At 43.7% G+C, this 20,550-nt stretch overlaps 1 protein-coding gene across 5 annotated transcripts in view; it reads left to right on the top strand.

The window, feature by feature from the left end:
• The first annotated feature begins 287 nt into the window (after window positions 1-287).
• The window catches only part of LOC147026581 (acetylcholinesterase), a 97,838-nt gene continuing 77,575 nt past the window's right edge, over window positions 288-20,550 (top strand). For 3 of the 5 annotated variants that reach the window (XR_015058407.1, XM_085882140.1, XM_085882143.1), the window contains exons 1-2: window positions 288-413; window positions 12,576-14,142. Coding sequence is in view for 4 of the 5 variants with exons in the window: in XM_085882140.1 (XP_085738266.1) it covers window positions 12,653-14,142 (1,490 nt within the window). In the remaining variant the exon portion in view is untranslated. Of the gene's footprint in view, window positions 414-9,755; window positions 9,828-12,575; window positions 14,143-15,250; window positions 15,339-15,500; window positions 15,657-20,550 lie in introns of those variants that run through there. The other 2 variants (XM_085882142.1, XM_085882141.1) reach the window with 2 other exon arrangements.

The following is a 20,550-nucleotide window of genomic DNA, read 5'->3' as shown; positions in this document are numbered from 1 at the left end:
TATATATATATATATATATATATATAGTATAATTTGTTTTTGCAGAAGTCTCCAGAGCCTGCCTAATTTCAGCCACGAATTGTTTACATTCTGATAATCCAGACGTGAGAGTTCGGAGGCATGGCTTCACGAGCTTGGATTTTAAACACGAAAAGAACTCTCGCGCGCATCCTATCATCTTCACCAGAGGCCCATCCCGCTGCCAGTCCTCTTCGAACTCTCACGAGAATTGGATTCTTTCAACCTTCTCATCCGCAGCTGAGTCTCGCGATAATCATTCTCGATCCGAGCCCCCACCCGTCATCCCGACATCGAGCTCACATAACAAGCCCGCATTTCCGCCCGGAGTGCAGAGCGCGGCGTGCGAGGGAGGGTGCATTCCGGGAGAGTTCCCGGGCGTTGCGGAGCGTGAGGTGAGTTGTCGCTCCAGCTCCCGCAGATAATCCTTTGTAAATTTATCTCAGATTACTGCCTTTGCTCGGTTTGCAATGTGGAGATTTCCTCCAAGCTGCCATTTTCTGGCGTTTTGCTTCGGGAAACGCGAAATAAGTCGCAGATTTTCTTGAGGGAGATTCTGGGGATGACCCTCCCGTGCTGTCCGCCGAGGATGCACGGAAATCCTGGAATCTGCATGCTTGCAGTTATTCGACAATTACCTCACGAATGAAATTTATACGTGTATTTTTTAAATCATCGGGATTTGAAAAACCCACGACCGGCTTTATCGTACACGTTTCAGAAGCTGAAGAAAATTTTCGTGGTACTCGAAATGGGCAAATAAAGCCACCTGCGCACCTTTTATAATCCATTAATGAATACCCCGAGTCGGAGACATTCGTTACTTTATTTTAATATGTTTATTTTCCGAAACTAAGATCGTTATTTACCTGAAATGCGCTCCGTTTTTGTACGGCACATGCTGTTTCTGTGACACGGCACTCTTCGTGACACACTGACAGGACACTCTTCGTGACACACTGACAGGACACTCTTCGTGACACACTGACAGGACACTCTTCGTGACACACTGACAGGACACTCTTCGTGACACACTGACAGGGCACTCTTCGTGACACACTGACAGGGCAGTCTTCGTGACACACTGACAGGGCACTCTTCGTGACACACTGACAGGGCAGTCTTCGTGACACACTGACAGGACACTCTTCGTGACACACTGACAGGGCACTCTTCGTGACACACTGACAGGACACTCTTCGTGACACACTGACAGGGCACTCTTCGTGACACACTGACAGGACACTCTTCGTGACACACTGACAGGACACTCTTCGTGACACACTGACAGGGCAGTCTTCGTGACACACTGACAGGGCAGTCTTCGTGACACACTGACAGGGCACTCTTCGTGACACACTGACACGGCACTCTTCGTGACACACTGACACGGCACTCTTCGTGACACACTGACAGGGCACTCTTCGTGACACACTGACACGGCACTCTTCGTGACACACTGACACGGCACTCTTCGTGACACACTGACAGGACACTCTTCGTGACACACTGACAGGGCACTCTTCGTGACACACTGACAGGACACTCTTCGTGACACACTAACAGGACACTCTTCGTGACACACTGACACGGCACTCTTCGTGACACACTGACAGGGCACTCTTCGTGACACACTGACAGGGCACTCTTCGTGACACACTGACAGGACACTCTTCGTGACACACTGACAGGACACTCTTCGTGACACACTGACAGGGCAGTCTTCGTGACACACTGACAGGACACTCTTCGTGACACACTGACAGGGCACTCTTCGTGACACACTGACAGGACACTCTTCGTGACACACTGACAGGGCACTCTTCGTGACACACTGACAGGACACTCTTCGTGACACACTGACAGGACACTCTTCGTGACACACTGACAGGGCAGTCTTCGTGACACACTGACACGGCACTCTTCGTGACACACTGACAGGGCACTCTTCGTGACACACTGACAGGACACTCTTCGTGACACACTAACAGGACACTCTTCGTGACACACTGACAGGGCACTCTTCGTGACACACTGACAGGGCACTCTTCGTGACACACTGACAGGGCACTCTTCGTGACACACTGACAGGGCACTCTTCGTGACACACTGACAGGGCACTCTTCGTGACACACTGACAGGGCAGTCTTCGTGACACACTGACAGGGCAGTCTTCATGACACACTGACAGGACACTCTTCGTGACACACTGACAGGACACTCTTCGTGACACACTGACAGGACACTCTTCGTGACACACTGACAGGACACTCTTCGTGACACACTGACACGGCACTCTTCGTGACACACTAACAGGACACTCTTCGTGACACACTGACAGGACACTATTCCTGACACACTGACAGGACACTCTTCGTGACACACTGACAGGACACTCTTCGTGACACACTGACAGGACACTCTTCGTGACACACTGACAGGACACTCTTCGTGACACACTGACAGGGCAGTCTTCGTGACACACTGACAGGACACTCTTCGTGACACACTGACAGGGCACTCTTCGTGACACACTGACAGGGCAGTCTTCGTGACACACTGACAGGGCACTCTTCGTGGCACACTAACAGGACACTCTTCGTGACACACTGACACGGCACTCTTCGTGACACACTGACACGGCACTCTTCGTGACACACTGACAGGACACTCTTCGTGACACACTGACACGGCACTCTTCGTGACACACTGACAGGACACTCTTCGTGACACACTAACAGGACACTCTTCGTGACACACTGACACGGCACTCTTCGTGACACACTGACAGGGCACTCTTCGTGACACACTGACAGGACACTCTTCGTGACACACTGACAGGACACTCTTCGTGACACACTGACAGGGCAGTCTTCGTGACACACTGACAGGACACTCTTCGTGACACACTGACAGGGCACTCTTCGTGACACACTGACAGGACACTCTTCGTGACACACTGACAGGGCACTCTTCGTGACACACTGACAGGACACTCTTCGTGACACACTGACAGGACACTCTTTGTGACACACTGACAGGGCAGTCTTCGTGACACACTGACACGGCACTCTTCGTGACACACTGACAGGGCACTCTTCGTGACACACTGACAGGACACTCTTCGTGACACACTGACAGGACACTCTTCGTGACACACTAACAGGACACTCTTCGTGACACACTGACAGGACACTCTTCGTGACACACTGACAGGGCACTCTTCGTGACACACTGACAGGGCACTCTTCGTGACACACTGACAGGGCAGTCTTCGTGACACACTGACAGGGCACTCTTCGTGACACACTGACAGGGCACTCTTCGTGACACACTGACAGGGCACTCTTCGTGACACACTGACAGGACACTCTTCGTGACACACTGACAGGACACTCTTCGTGACACACTGACAGGACACTCTTCGTGACACACTGACAGGACACTCTTCGTGACACACTGACACGGCACTCTTCGTGACACACTAACAGGACACTCTTCGTGACACACTGACAGGACACTATTCCTGACACACTGACAGGACACTATTCCTGACACACTGACAGGACACTCTTCGTGACACACTGACAGGACACTCTTCGTGACACACTGACAGGACACTCTTCGTGACACACTGACAGGGCAGTCTTCGTGACACACTGACAGGGCACTCTTCGTGACACACTGACAGGACACTCTTCGTGACACACTGACAGGACACTATTCCTGACACACTGACAGGACACTCTTCGTGACACACTGACAGGACACTCTTCGTGACACACTGACAGGACACTCTTCGTGACACACTGACAGGGCAGTCTTCGTGACACACTGACACGGCACTCTTCGTGACACACTGACAGGACACTCTTCGTGACACACTGACAGGACACTCTTCGTGACACACTGACAGGACACTCTTCGTGACACACTGACAGGACACTCTTCGTGACACACTGACAGGACACTCTTCGTGACACACTGACAGGGCACTCTTCGTGACACACTGACAGGGCAGTCTTCGTGACACACTGACACGGCACTCTTCGTGACACACTGACACGGCACTCTTCGTGACACACTGACAGGGCACTCTTCGTGACACACTGACAGGGCACTCTTCGTGACACACTGACAGGACACTCTTCGTGACACACTGACACGGCACTCTTCGTGACACACTGACAGGGCACTCTTCGTGACACACTGACAGGGCAGTCTTCGTGACACACTGACAGGGCAGTCTTCGTGACACACTGACAGGGCACTCTTCGTGACACACTGACGGGGCACTCTTCGTGACACACTGACAGGGCACTCTTCGTGACACACTGACAGGGCACTCTTCGTGACTCACTGACACGGCACTCTTCGTGACACACTGACAGGGCACTCTTCGTGACACACTGACAGGGCAGTCTTCGTGACACACTGACAGGGCACTCTTCGTGACACACTGACAGGACACTCTTCGTGACACACTGACAGGGCACTCTTCGTGACACACTGACAGGGCAGTCTTCGTGACACACTGACAGGGCAGTCTTCGTGACACACTGACAGGACACTCTTCGTGACACACTGACAGGACACTCTTCGTGACACACTGACAGGACACTCTTCGTGACACACTGACAGGACACACTTCGTGACACACTGACAGGACACACTTCGTGACACACTGACAGGACACTTCGTGACACACTGACAGGACACTCTTCGTGACACACTGACAGGACACTCTTCGTGACACACTGACAGGGCACTCTTCGTGACACACTGACAGGACACTCTTCGTGACACACTGACAGGACACTCTTCGTGACACACTGACAGGGCACTCTTCGTGACACACTGACAGGACACTCTTCGTGACACACTGACAGGACACTCTTCGTGACACACTGACAGGACACTCTTCGTGACACACTGACAGGACACTCTTCGTGACACGGCATTGAACATATGAAAAATGAAAAGGTGCGAATAGACCATTCCACCATTTTTTCTGTGCTTTTGGGGTGCATTTATTTTCCTCAATGTCACCCAAAATAACGTGCCCCTTTATTTATTTTAAATTCCCATCCTCGGATGTTCGGCAAGCTTGATCGATTAGCCTCCCCTGTGTAATTCAATCGAGCATACTGCTGTCTGCATGTCTCTCAGTCTCTTATATTATATTCTCTTCATGTGTCTGTCCCTCTTTTTATCGCATGTGTCCCTTTTTCTTTTCTTTAATTTACCCCTTAGGAGTTGTCCTTTTGATTGATCCTCAGGAGAGAACCATCACCCTTCTCAATCATCTTCACTTGGCAATGAGGACTTTAGTCTGAAGCAGCAACGTCCGAGATGAAAGCTTTAATTTGTAAAATCCGTGGTACTGTTGCACAGAAGCCTGGTGTTCGCTTAATGGTTGAGGTGGCTGGCTTAAGATCTTCAGGTCTTGAGTTTGAGTCCCTTTTTGACTGTTGAAATAACACCAGGTGGGTTGACCCAGCCTGTAATCCTTCCAAGGTCAGCAAAATGAGTACCAGCTTACTGGTAACAGGGGCACTGCATCAGTGGCACAGCTGCGTCCTGTTTCATTTGAAGTTGATTGCCGTCTGGCTGACAAAGTCTCTCAGGGTCAAACAGCACTCTGTGGGCCTGGTGTTAATATGAACTTCTGGTGATCTGTGTGAGCATTGTGCGCTGACTCTTTTTGTGGTGGTCCATGGTTATGTCCCATGTCGACTCTTCTCTTCTCTTGCTATCGTTCACATATGATAAAAGCGCCTCCTCGTGCAATGCGGACACTTCAAGCCGAGGCCAAAGCCCTGCATTTTAACACTTAAAATGCTTGAAGGCAAAAACAGCAGCTCGTTGTATGGCCAGGTATTTTACCCGAATGACCAGGATATGCAAGTCATTTATATGGCCATGTACTTTGGCCTGAAGGACAGAGTGCATGAGTTTTACTTTGGCAGGTATTAACATGGCTTTACATATGACCGTGTATTTTGGTCTTTGGGTTAAAGTACATCGTGTGTTTCACTTTGTCATGACGTTTGTTATTTTCACCGTTTTGTATAAAAATAACTTCCTCAGTCTCGTCAATCTTTCTCTTCCCTCCAGATGTTCAAGATAACTGTTTACCACCATTTCAGATCATCCCCCATACAAAACCATGACAATTTCTACCCCCGTTAAACCCCTACCTCCAAGCCCACCTTCTTCCAAATTCCCAGTTTTCCCTTCCCGAGAGCTTGCTGTATCCATTTTGTCCACCCCGTGTGGCCTCGATCTCTTTTTACCATATGCCCCTTATTTGTCCAAGTCTCCCTCTATGTTGTCCCTCAACCTTACTGTCGGTGTTTCCCACTTCTCTTTTTGCTGTTCCCTTTGTTCTGTTACATCCTAATCTGTCAAGTGTTCCAGCTTCTCCATGAGCCTGTCTTTGCATACAAAAAAGAAGAAGAAAAAAGGGCTTTCTCAACAGGGAAAAACGTGTCCAGGACTGAAGCTTTAAAGACTAGAAGGGCACTCGGTGGAGCGCTTACCTCCACCACGTCATGCCTGATCCACGAGAACATATCGGGCCCATTACATTTTTGAAATATCATGCTACACAGCACTACATAGTTTTGGCCCTATCTCTCAATGGTGAAGAATCACTTTAATAATTAAATAATTGTTGTATCCGGATCTGGATTAGGATCTTCACCAAAATCAAATCAATTCGTCCTTATCGCACACCCAACTTGCTCACCAAGTTTCGTCCAAATCCGTCCACAACTTTTTTGAGATTCCGTGATATATGTTAGTTTCGCCCTATCTCTCAATGGTGAAGAATCACTTTAAAAATTCTAGTGTCCGGATCCGCATCTTGACCAAAATCTAATCAGTTCGTTTTCGTCACACACCGAAGCTGTTCACAAAGTTTCATCAGGATCCGTCCACAACTTTTTGAGATATCCTGTGTACAAACAGACAAACAAACAAACAGACAGAAAGGGATGAAAACATAACCTCCGTCACCTTTGGTGGCAGAGGTAAATAATAGTAATCTAGCTTTAACACTGCCCTCCAGGGGGCTGTTATTGTTCTGATTGATTTGATCTTTTTTTGTAGAAGGCAAATCCATTGTATCATTTTGCAGATGACTGCATTTTGTGCAGCCCTCTGCCAGGCAGGTTGCAGCAACATCCCTCTCTGCTGACCTTGGGATATTAAACAACCGGTCTTCTACCTGGAACATGTCTTTTAGTTCACGAAAGACCCATTCTCACTTTTCCCCCTCTTTTCCCCCTCATAAGGGCTTTTCCTTTTCCCTTTTCCCCCTCATAAGGGCCAACTAGCAAATCCTCCATTTTATTGATGTGGTCAACTGCTGGGAAAGTTATAGTCTCTGGGCTCAATCTGGGCTTCAAAAACCTGTCTCGGGTAGATCATGTCTTCAGCCAGTTGTCCAAAATGAGCCGCCACCTCAGAAATCTCCGTACAGCCAATTCAATTCCTCTGTCAATATCAGCGTTTTTGATGATTCGATTAAGCATGTCTTGATGTATTCTACGTCGGTCTCTCTTCTTTAATGCCTGGAAAAAAAGCACAAAGTAATGAAATGCAATTCCAAAGCAACATACCATCATTTTAATTTGATACATACCTGTGATTTATGATCGAAAAAAACCCAATAATAGTTAAAAAATATATAATCGACAGCATTTGTAAAGATATCTGCATAGTGCCACATCAGAGAAAAGCTTAATTTGAATGACAATTATTGCTGATTAACTTTTTCAACCGTTTTGTGGCTTGGCTTAAATGTAGTCACATCCATTTGTCGGCTGATAGGATAGCCTAGAGGTACACAAACTCACCTCTAAGCCGTCGAGCCTGGGTTCAAATCCAGACCCCGCAATAAACTGTCATCCCGGTGTTTCACAGGTAGAGTGATTCATCAATGTAAGTGCCATCCCTCAGGTGGATGTTACACTGGGTGTCCCCGTTTGCCGGCATTAGTTGGTGGATGTTAAAGACCTCATGGTCTCCTTCGCAAAGAGTAGATGAGCTATCGCCGGCAACATCGTCGACTGGGCGTCCTCCGTAGTGCAAGTCCTTCCTTGACACACCTGACATCCTGACCACATACAAAGCTTTCGTCCGCAGCCTGATGGAGTACTGCTCTCCCCTCTGGGCTGGTGCTCCCTTCTCTCACTTTTCTCGACTTCACGGTGTGGAAACCAAGGTTTTTAGGATCATTGGTATCTCCTGCGATGAAGCTGAGTCTTTGGATCTCTCACTCTCTCTCACCACAAGCAGGTCGGTGGTCTTTCTGTCTTCTACCGTCTCCTCTCCGGCCTCACCCCTCCCCCCACATATTTCTGCAAGGTGCTCAAGGTCCACCAGCAACCCCCTTCTTGTAAAACTACCAAAATCAAGAATCACTGTTCGCCTTCACTCTTTCGTTCCTCTTTTTTCCCGCCTTTGGAACAAACTCTCACTCTCTTCAATCCCTCTCTTCCCTCCAGGTCTGCAAAACAGCTGTTCACCACCATCTCTTACCACCACCATCCCCCATCCAAAACCAGGATCTTTTCTACCTCTGTTAATCCACCCCAAACCCACCTCCTTCATATTCCCTGCTCTTCTTCCTGAATGCCCCTGTGGTGTCCATCTTCTTTACCCTGTGTTTTACTTTTACTTACCATGTTCTTTACCCTTTACCCTAATCAAAGCCCCATCCCTCTCCCTCCCACAGATCTCCTTATGTCTCTGTTCCACACTTTTTTCCTTCCCTCTCCTGCCCCTCTTGTCTCCTGCTCCCCTTGTTGTTTGTACTGTGTGTTCGCTCTCATACGAGCCTCGACAGTGTACACACAAAAAAAGAAAAAAAACATGGCCAAATTTTGAATTCCAACCCAAACTACTGCCAGGAGATGGATGGCAAAACTCCCAGCATGACTCTTGCCAAGAAACGGTTTCTGTGAAACCAACGCTCTGTAACAGAGTATGCTACATCAGTCAGTGAAATTTGTGCTTGAAGCAAATATAATATTTTGTAGAAAATCAATTTTATGTTTGTCTTGATGATATCCCAGGCAAAAATGGCATCATTAAAACTATGGTATCTGAGAGATGTACTCTCATGTACCATAGTTGGTTACAGTTCTTACTAGAACTGCCCTCAGTTGAGCGCATACCTCTGCCAAGCTGAACCGTTTACGTTTTGTATCCCTCTAATAGGCCGGATCTGGATCCAGACCTCCAAAATCGAATCTGCTTGTTCTTGTCACCTTCCCAACTCATCCACCAAGTTTCGTCCAAAGCCATCTACAACTATGGATATCATGCTTTATGTCTTTTTCACCCCTTCTCTCAATGGTGAAGAATCAGTTGTAAAAATTAACAATTCTCCTATCCGGATCCAGATTTGTATCTTCACCAAAATCTAATTATTTAATCCATGTCACACACCCAACCGTCCACCAAATTTTGTCCAGATCCATCCCCAACATTTTGAGATATCCTACTCACAGACAAATAAACAGACAAACAGGGGTGAAAACACAACCTCCATCCACCTTTAGTGGCAGAGGTAATGACAGTAGTCTACAGAGAGTAACTCAAGTAAAGGGATGCTATTTTTGCTTGGGATTGATACAGATCATATATCGTGGATATATATGGAATTAAAACGCCAACATGGTGCTTTGGAATGATGTCATTACGTGTTTTTTTCCAGGCAATAAAGGTGAGAGAGATAGATGTAGGATGCATAAAGCCATACACAATCGTGCCATCGAAAACAGAGACAGGAACATGTGGTTAGTATCTCTTCTGTGGCTCTTCTTTTTTCTTGTTTGAGTATCATGGCTGAAAACCCAAAGGTTATTGTATGGATGCAGGATGGTCAGGTTTTGGGCAGGAGAGTTGAGGTACCCTTGGGCTCAGTGACAGTATTCCTCGGAAGTTCGTGGAAGGCCTTCATCCAATGTGTCTCAGTATGTATATTGCTCACCTGTGGACGAGGACTGCTCCTGCTTCCCATCTTATCACCTCCCCATATTCAGGCAATGGAAACTCCCTGTATCATGAGCATCTTGTGACGGAATGGTTCGTCTCAGGGTATCGTATGCTTCTTGTTTATGGTCTTACAGTATTTTACCATTCCAATTCTGGTCTTTTCACTTCTGCCCTCTCACCTCATTGCCAAACCCTTGCCGCTCCAGGCCACACACATCCTATCAGAAGTTATTTTCTTGTTACCCTCCCCGAACTAAACTTAAGACCCACCTCCCTTCATTCACCTCCTCTCTTAGCTATGGAGCTGTCTTTCGAGACTGTTTATTTTGTGCTTTTCCCCATAATTTCAAGTCTGTTGCCCACCGCCACATCACAGCTTCTCGCATATTTGTACCTCTTTTGCTTCGCCAAAGTGAAAAGCCTGAAATGTCAGCACCTTATTATGTTTCACAGCAGAGAAAAAAAAAATCAACCATTTTCATGTTGTTTTTGTACCTGTGAGCTTAATTAAGTCTGCAGAGCATGTTACCTGCAACTCCTCCCTTCATGCGGTTACATCCATATTTCTACTTCTTGTCCTGTTTGTCCCTTTGTCACAATTTGTCTGCTGACCCCTTCCCCCAGCTACTTTGCTCTTTCAATGAGCTTCACCACCTGTATAAAGTTTTTTTCCCCTCACTCTCTTTCTCTTTCCCTTTCCGTATCAGCCCCTCTCTCCCTGGTGGAACATTAGAATATTCTGCGAAAAACTCTCTCTTCCTCCAATAAAATAAACTCTTAAAGTAATCGTACTTCCATTTGAAAAGTGTCTGTTTGTTTATGTTTCTTTTTTAATACTCGATGCGCTCCTGAACCACTATACGAATGAGTTGAAGACCGGCGGTGACAGTTGTACTCCGGGAGGTGGGGGGCGAGAGCATATTGGGTGGAGGGGGTTCAGGTGGTAAAAAGAAAAACTTGCAGTCTTAGGAGTTCAGGGTGGGGGGAGCACTCCAAGTCTCTCTGCAAATATTATCGTTTTTCGCCTCTCTCTTTGGGAGGGAGTATTACAAATCATATCTAAATGCGCCAATTCTTTGGTATTAACCCATCGGTAATTCAGTGGGAATTAACCTGTCCATTAGGATGAGCTCTTCATGAGTAATTGTAATTCAAATTCCAACTTTTCAACCACTGTTTTAACATGCATGTAGCCAAATCATTTTGTGTTTCAAGAAAATGTAATTTTTTGTGGAAAATCAATTTAATGTTTGACTTGATGGTATTGATATAGATCATATCTCATGGATATATATATATGTATATATATATATATATATATATATATATATATATATATATATATATATATATATATATGCATTTCAATAAAATGGACATCAAACCTTTCGACTTGCACTCAGACTAAAACTACAAGCAGCTGAAGAAGAAGCACCAAAGTCTCATTTATGATGTCACAATGTAATGTCCTCAACATTGATTGGTTGGGAGAAAGAAAGGATGGGATTATCTGATTGGTGGAACCACAGAGCATCATGAATAGTATGACAACTATTCCCTGTGCCTCTGCAATTGGCTTCCATTTACTGAATAATTATCCTCAGTGTGCAGAACATTATTGTATTGGCTGGTTTAAAATCCTGAGTAGAGGACGCATTTTAGCTCACCTTTGTGCAATGGAGGCCACATTCATCAGGTCAACCAACCCAATTCTTTGAAGACGGAATTTGTCCAAACTTTACATCTATTTTCATTATGATGGCTTGACTGTACCACAGTCAACGTTGAGTCAACATGAAAACCACACCCCTCCCTCTCTGATTAGCCCTCAGCAAATTAGCATTACGTTTCTGCTGGTTCTTGGTGATTCATCTCTGCCTATTCATTATTCATGAGGGTTCAGTTTTGTTTCATTTCCGCCAGTTTATTTCCACCTACTCATGATTCATGATGCTTTGTGGTTCCGCCAATCTTGTAATCCCATCCTTTCTCTCAACCAATCATTGTTGTGGATATTACATTGTAACTTTATAAATGAGAGTTTGGTGGTGCTTCTTCATCTGCTTGCGGTTTTATTCTGAAGAGTTCAAGTCAAAAAGCTTTGATAATGTCCATTTTATTGAAATGCATATTGAAGTCTGTTGTACTAATCAAATGTTATATATATATATATATATATATATATATATATATATATATATATATATATATATATACATATATATATATATATATATATATATATATATATATATAGATATATATATATATATAGATATATATATATATATATATATAGATATACATATATATATATATATATATATATAGATATACATATATATATATATATATATATATAGATATACATATATATATATATATATATATATATATATATATATATAGATATACATATATATATATACATATATATATATATACATACATACATACATACATACATACATACATACATACATACATACATATTAAAACGCTAACATTTTGTTTTGGAATTATGTCATTACGTTGTGCTTTTTTTCCAGGCAATAAAGGTGAGAGAGATAGACGTAGGATACATTAAGACGTACACAATCGCCCCATCAGAAACGGAGGCAGGAACATGTGGTTGGTATCTCTGCTATGGCTCTCGCTTTCGCTGGTCATGAAAATCATGGCTGAAGACCCGGAGGTTATGGTATGGACGAAGGATGGCCAGGTTTTGGGCAAGCGAGTTGAAGCACCCTTGGGCTCAGTAACAGCATTCCTTGGAATTCCCTATGGTGAAGCTCCTGTCGGAGAGCGGCGTTTTAAGAAGCCTGAACCACGTCAGCCATGGAAAGGGCTTCTCCAGGCTACACAGTTCCCTAACTCGTGTTACCAATTTGAGGACACAGAATTCCCAGGCTTTTGGGGCACTGAGATGTGGAATGCCAACACACCAATGAGCGAGGACTGCCTCTTCTTAAACATCTGGGTACCGTCTCCTCAGCCACAGAATGCCACCGTCATGGTGTGGATCTTTGGAGGAGGATTTGCATATGGCACGTCCTCACTGAATGTGTATGATGGGAGGTACTTGGCTCAAGCAGAGGGTGTCATCGTTGTGTCCATGAACTACCGTGTCGGCGCACTCGGATTCCTTTCTTTACCAGGTGGTCCGGTGCCTGGAAATGCTGGTCTGTTTGATCAACAGCTTGCTCTCCGCTGGGTGCATGGGAACATTCATAGGTTTGGGGGTAATCCCCAAAGTGTGACGCTCTTTGGTGAAAGTGCAGGAGGTGCTTCAGTGGCATCACATCTGCTATCACGACACAGCCAGCAGTTTTTTCAGCGTGCCATCCTTCAGAGTGGGGTACTCAATGCTCCATGGGCAACGGTAGAAGATGCAGAGGCACGACGACGGGCCGAGGCCTTGGCCCAGGCACTCGGGTGCACAACAGACAGCGATAACGAGCTTCTGCACTGTCTATATGCCAAGCCACCTCAAGAGATTGTCAACAAGGAAGGAGATGTTGTCATTGAACCAAGCATCTTTAGATTCCCCTTTGTGCCTGTTGTTGATGGACATTTCATCATTGATTCTCCAACTGTTCTCCTACAGCAGGGAATATTCAAGAAAACTGATCTCTTGTTAGGAGTAAATCGTAATGAGGGTTCATTCTTCTTGATTTATGGAGCTCCTGGTTTCAGCAAAGACCATGAGAGCCTCATCAGCAGGGAGGATTTCCTGGAGAATATCCCCATGATTGTGCCACAAGGAAATGAGGTTAGCCTGGATGCAATCGTGTTACAATACACCGACTGGTTGGCTCAGAATGATGCCATGAAAAATCGGGATGCCATTGAGGACATGGTCGGGGACTACAATGTAATCTGTCCTGTGGTAGAGATGGCTGCGAGGTATGCCGAATTTGGCAACAACGTTTACTTTTACTTCTTTGACCAGCGTGCTTCGAACTTACCCTGGCCACAATGGATGGGCGTTCTCCATGGCTATGAGATCGAGTTTGTTTTCGGCCTTCCACTCAACCGGAGTCTCCGTTATACAAGTGAAGAACGTGCATTTAGCCGGGAGCTCATGCACAGCTGGGCGATGTTTGCCAAGACAGGGTGAGAGAGAGAGTTTTTTTTATTATCTCCTTTGCATTGGAATGTGTCCCATTTCCTCTGTGTTTTTGGTTGAGGTCACTTAGGATTCTATGAGGGAATATGTTTTCGGTATTAAGTTTGAGCTTTGAATTGTACATCTCAAATAGTTACTGATCATTGTATTACCAAAAATGTTGGGGCAGCACACCTAAACTTGCAATGAATACTCCTAATTATAATTGTCCCACAATGCATAGCCGTGACAGTAACAACCTCTTAGAAATGAAAGGCTGTTAATCGATGACCCTGAATGTTTCCCTCCTCCCGCAATACCGTTCCACTTTTGTTTGCTGCTGTCTCTACCAACATATAGCCATCTCTTGTGATATTCATTTTGATGTAGTGCTTTTATTTTGACTTGTAAAATGGTTAATGGGATTACATTGATGGATTTCAAAATTAATATACTTCACCTTCCGAAAAGGCAATTTGTATTTTCTCATGTGAGACCCCTGATCCCACACCACCACACACACACACACACACACACACACACACACACACACACACACACACACACACACACACACACACACACACACACACACACACACACACACACACACACACACACACACACACACACACACACACACACACACACACACACACACACACACACACACACACAACTAAAATAAAGGATTTTTGAGCTTTATCACTAAAAGAGTCTATAAAAAGGGGAAATGTCCCCTGGGCACTCACCTGGTAGCGGCTGGATAAGGAAACCAGGGAACTACTGGTAGGTATGGATAACCCACAAAATATTTAACAGAGAAGAAAGTAAATACCATTTGATTTTTTTATTATTATTATTTTTTTTAATGCAGTGAATATACTTTGGTACATCATAGGTGATGAAGGTTGTGGTCAAGTTTAATTGGAATTGTGTGTGTAGTTTCTGAGAAGAAAGCAAACGCCTATTTTGGGGGACAACTCCCGTATATCCCTTTTGGGCCAGATATTTATATCATTATTATTATTATTTAATTATTATTATTGTTTTAATGTCGTGAACAAACTTTGGTACGTACTGGGTGATGAAGATTCATCAAAATTGTGTGTGTAGTTTCAGAGAAAAGTTGCAAATGTTTGGTCGGCTGGACGGACGGACTGACGATGCGCAATCCCTTAAGCTCTCCGGAACTATGTTTGAGGTGAGCTAAAAAGCAATTATTTCCATGCAATCAATTTCCAAAGCCTTTTCAAAATGTAAGTATTTTCAGCAACTTAAAAAATTTCGATTTTCTTTGATGATCTGTCTTCCAGTCTAACCCATATGTTCATGTCTCTCTTATGTCGTTATTTCCTTTTGCAAGACCCTTCTTTCCACTTTCCAATTTTTAGCTCACCTGGAGCGTATTTCTGAGGAGCTTATGGGATGGCACGTCGTCAATCCATCCGTCGGTCCACAAACATTTGCAACTTCTTCTCTGACACTACACATACGGTTTCAATGAAACTTTACCACTACCTTCATCACCCTGTATGTACCAAAGTTTGTCCATGGCATTAAAAAAAAATTGGGCCCTCAGGGAGTCTCCGGGGGTTGCCCCCCAAAATAGGTATTTGCTTTCTTCTCAGAAACTGCATAAGCACTTCCGATAAAACTTGACCACAACCTTCAGCATCCGTGATGTACCAAAGTTTGTTCACGGCATTAAAAAAAAATCAGGGTCTGAGGGGGTCTAACCCTTCTGAGGGGGTGAGTTTACGGGGAGGTTGCCCTGCAAAATAGGTATTTGCTTTCTTCTTTAAAACCACACACACAATTCCATTGAAAATTGACCACAACTTTCACTCCCTATTATGTACTAAAGTATGTTGATGGCATTAAGAAAATTGGGGTCTAAGTGGGTCTAAAGGGAGGGGAGGGGGTTGTCCCCCAAAGTATATATTTGCTTTCGTCTCCCAAACCACACACCCAATTTCGATGAAACTTGACCACAACCTTCATCACCCGTGATGTACCAAAGTTTGTTGATGGCATGAAGAAAAATCCATAGGTATTTTCTTTCTTCTCCATTACATATTTTGTGGGTCATCCACGCTTACCAGTGGTTCCCTGGTTTTCTTTTCCAGCCACTACCTGGTGAGCACCCAGGGTCATTGCCCCTATTTTTATGGTTGGACCGATACCTCTCCAGGGTGTTTGTGAATGTAATGCTTGTTTATTTTTTTATTTCACATTTTATCATTAATGCTTTGCTTTTAGAAATGTGTTTGAAATGAAAACAATCACCGTTGGTGTGCTTCTACCAACCTCTAATTTTAGTCATTCCCACTTACAAGCTCAAAAATTTCACTCACCAAATCATTTGCTAGCATATTGTATGGTGTAACATTCAGTGATGTAATTTATCTACATTTCTTGCCTTTCTGTTATTATTTAAGTGTCCAAAGCTCATAGTTGAGCTTCTACATATGTTCATTATATAGAAAGGACACGAAGAGGCATTGAACTTCAACATGAATCCATAGACACAGGTGACATGTTACCAGAACTTGCAGTACAGACTGGTCATTTAATCAACTTATTATTCCCCTACCGGTATCACCGGAGCGGACATTAGATTTGCTCTCGTCCATCTGTCTGAAAATATCACATCGGTAGTGGACATGTATTGCAAAGCAACTATCGCTCTTGTTCTCTGATATTTTGTTATTACCCTCGCCAAAAGCAGAGGGTATTGCATTTGTTTTCCGTTTGTCTGTCGTCATTTGTATGTTTGTCCACACAGAACTTTAATCTTTTTCTCCGTAACCGCTTGTCGAATTGAGACGAAATTTTCACCATAGAAGCGACTACTCATGTAGAATGTTTAAATGATAATTTTCACGTCAAAGGTCACGTGGTGTGGCAGCCATGTTGGAAAAACGGAAAAACTTTGGACCTCTGTATCCCTGAAAATGCACCAAGAAAAAAAATTTGAAACTGCACATGGCAAGTACTCCTCATGGGGAATAAGTCTGATTTTTATGACATCATAGGTGCCTTCATTATGATATCATAATTGCATATGTAGAACGAACGCTGCATCTGATCAGTATGAACATTTTTGAGGGTCATCTTGGGATAAAGTGGTCCACAGAAAATAATTTAATGACAATATCGGTCACATAATTCGGCAGCCATATTGTTTTGTTGTTTTTTAAACCTTCAAAAATCTTCTTCTCTGAAGTGGCTGAACAGATTGAGGCAAAACTTTACACGTATGACTGCCTATCCATGAGGAACAAAAGGTTCATACATATGATGTCATAGGTTACATGGTTTGGAAGCCATATTGGATTTACCCTAAAACCTATAAAAAAATCTTCTTCTCTGAAGTGGCTGAACAGATTGAGGCGAAACTTTACACGTTTAACTGCCTATCCATGAGGAACAAAAGGTTCATACATATGATGTCATAGGTTACATGGTTTGGCAGCCATATTGGATTTACCCTAAAACCTATAAAAAAAAATCTTCTCCAGAACAGCTGGACATATCGAGGGGAAACATCTCACAGATGTTCCCCAAGCCATTGGTGTACAACTTTATGAAGAAATAATTGATAGGTCATGTGGTTTGGCAGCCATATTGGATTGAAGAAAATAAATATGAAATAATATTTTTTTCTGGAACCGCTTAATCAATCGATGTGAAACTTCATAATTATGATCTAGTAGTGATGGGGGAATGCATGTTTTAAATTTCAACTTTATTAGACGCATGGTCTTGCAGCCAGAATTATTTAAAAGTTTGATCTGGTTCTTTTTCATATTATTCATTTATTATTTTTATTGTTATTTTATTTTTAATAAAGCTGACTTAGCTCTGCCTGGATGGGTTTGAGGGTAGAGCAGTAGCAGCTGAAATGGCAATCCTATCCAGGTTCCTCCTGATGACTTCATCTTTGCTTTTTTCTTGTTTGAGTTCCTTCTGGTTGCTCCAATGCAGGACTTGTACCTATTTGGTCTTCCATTTGATTTGAATTTAATTTATTTTAATCCCATTCTAAATTCAATTTAATAATCATGAAAAGCATCATGGGTCAGGGTCAGGTGTCCAATCAAATTGGGACGTCCTGATACCCGGTCATCACTGCCAGCAGTTATAAAGTGGCAGTTCTAATTATTTCTCTTATTAATTATATAACACACCAGTACACAAACGCCTCACAAAATAGACCACACAAAATAAGTTCTGGTGAGGGTCTGCAATCTTTATTTATTCATTTTCTTGTAAATTTATTGGTTAGTTATTACCTCCACCAACGAAGGTGGATGAAGGTTATGTTTTCACCCGTGTGTGTGTGTGTGTGTGTGTGTGTGTGTGTGTGTGTGTGTGTGTGTGCGTGCGTGCGTGCGTGCGTGCGTGCGTGCGTGCAGGATATCTCAAAAAGTTGTGGACGGATTGGGACGAAATTTGGTGGAGGTTGGGTGTGTGAAAAGGAAGAATATATTCAATTTTGGTGAAGATCCAAATCTGGATCCGATAATTTTTAAGTGATTCATCACCATTGAGGGATAGGGCCAAAAACGACATATAGCACAATATCTCAAAAAGTTATTGACAGATTCAGATGAAACTTGTTGGACAGGTTGGGTGTGTGACAGGGACAAATCGATTCGATTTTGGGGAAAATCTGTATCCGAGAATGAAATTTTTTTTAAGTGATTTGTCACCATTGGGAGATGGGGCAAAAACAATTGCATGATATTGCATGATATTTCAAAACGTGGATGAGTTTTGACAAAACTCGATGGATGAGTTGGTTAGGTGACGAGAACAAGTTGATTAAATTTTGGTTCAGGTCCGGATCCGTAACCGGCCTATCAGTGGTATACAAAACGTAAACTGTTCAGCCTTGCGGAGGTATCCATTCTACCGAGTGCTATTCGAGTTGGTCATTTGCTTTTGTTTTATTTTTTAGATTAGTTTTCACAGCATCCATTAATGCTGCTGTATTACTTCTATTGACATGCCTGTTTGCATGGTAGGAGGCACTCATTCAAAGTTGTTGGTTAGATAAATTGATTAACGTCTCTTGCAATTAAATATAAAATATTTATCCTTGCAGAAAAAGTTATATCATTTGACAAACTACTTAAATAGCTGCACGACTGACAACCCTCACTATGAGTATGAAGTACAAAAACAGGAAGAAATTCCTGTGTGGGGCTTGTGTGAAAAAATTCCGACTCGACCCGGGACTTGAACCCAAGGACCTTATCACTTGCGCGCTGACTGCCCACTGAGATATTGAGTCTTTGGATATCCTCAGAATTTTCTCACACTAACAATGCAAGCTTTATTATGGCCGACGTCTTACATGTAGTGTAGTGTATGTATAGATATGTATGTATATATGAGGCCCCGCGAGGAGGAGTGATGTAAGCAACATATTTTAATGATATGATGATGATAGGGTAAGGGTTAAAATAGTGCTATATGGCATTAACTCCAAAATTGCCGATGTGTCCCTTACATCACTCCTCCTCGCGGCGCCTCATATACATTCTATTATTTGTACTGCAGTACTTATTTAACAGCTCCAATTATTCACACCTTCTTATGGGGTTGGACAGGCAACATTTTTGGCCCAAGCCTACGAACCAGTTGGTCAGGCGTGATGTTCAACTGTTGCTGATTTGGGCAAGAATTTGTAATTTGATCAGGGTATTAGTGATGACTTTGGCTACTCTTCTCAAAACACACCATGGGATATTTTAACATCAACCAGCTATAATGCTATCGGAAACCCAGGTTAATGTCCATCCAAGTGGCAGCACACTCTTTGATCAATCGTAAGCAGGATGAGTTTATAGCGAGGTCGAGATTCAAACTGAGGCTAAACAGCTCAAAGCCGAGTGTGCAAATCTAAAAATCTATCCTGCTAACCCGTTGATACATAGGTATCCCCCGCTTAACGAAGGTTCGCTACAATGAATGGTTTCATTTTGGGATATTCATCGCTTAATGAAGGTTCATATAACGAAGGGGTATAAGGATATGTAATTTCTTCATAATGCGGGGGCTACCTGCATTGCAAATTTGTCAATGTTACCTGAGGAACTGGCTGTCAAACAGTCACTACCTTTGGCTAACTGACTTGTGATGCATGGTATTCTTGTCTACATTTCCAATGGCACGGGCTTGGCAAGAATGCTGGATTTCAGGGTTGGCACTAACGTGTCTTTAAACATTCTCTTCAATGGAATCATCAGGCTATCTCAATAGCAGTTTGAATGAAATGATATGAATATGTCACTCAAGATGCCAATAATGTTGTGAAGTTTGCTCATCTATTACTGAAAGAAGCAGCATCCATGTGTGTTTTTAGTGTGTCATGCTGTATTATAAAGGGTTCCTGCTGTCGTGGA

This window comes from Eptatretus burgeri, chromosome 5, assembly GCF_056783735.1.
Source record: "Eptatretus burgeri isolate ZD-2024b chromosome 5, Ebu_testis_v1, whole genome shotgun sequence".
NCBI classification, from domain to species: domain Eukaryota; kingdom Metazoa; phylum Chordata; class Myxini; order Myxiniformes; family Myxinidae; genus Eptatretus; species Eptatretus burgeri.
Note: the sequence above shows the minus strand (reverse complement) of the source record. Positions and strands in the feature narration are given on the sequence as shown.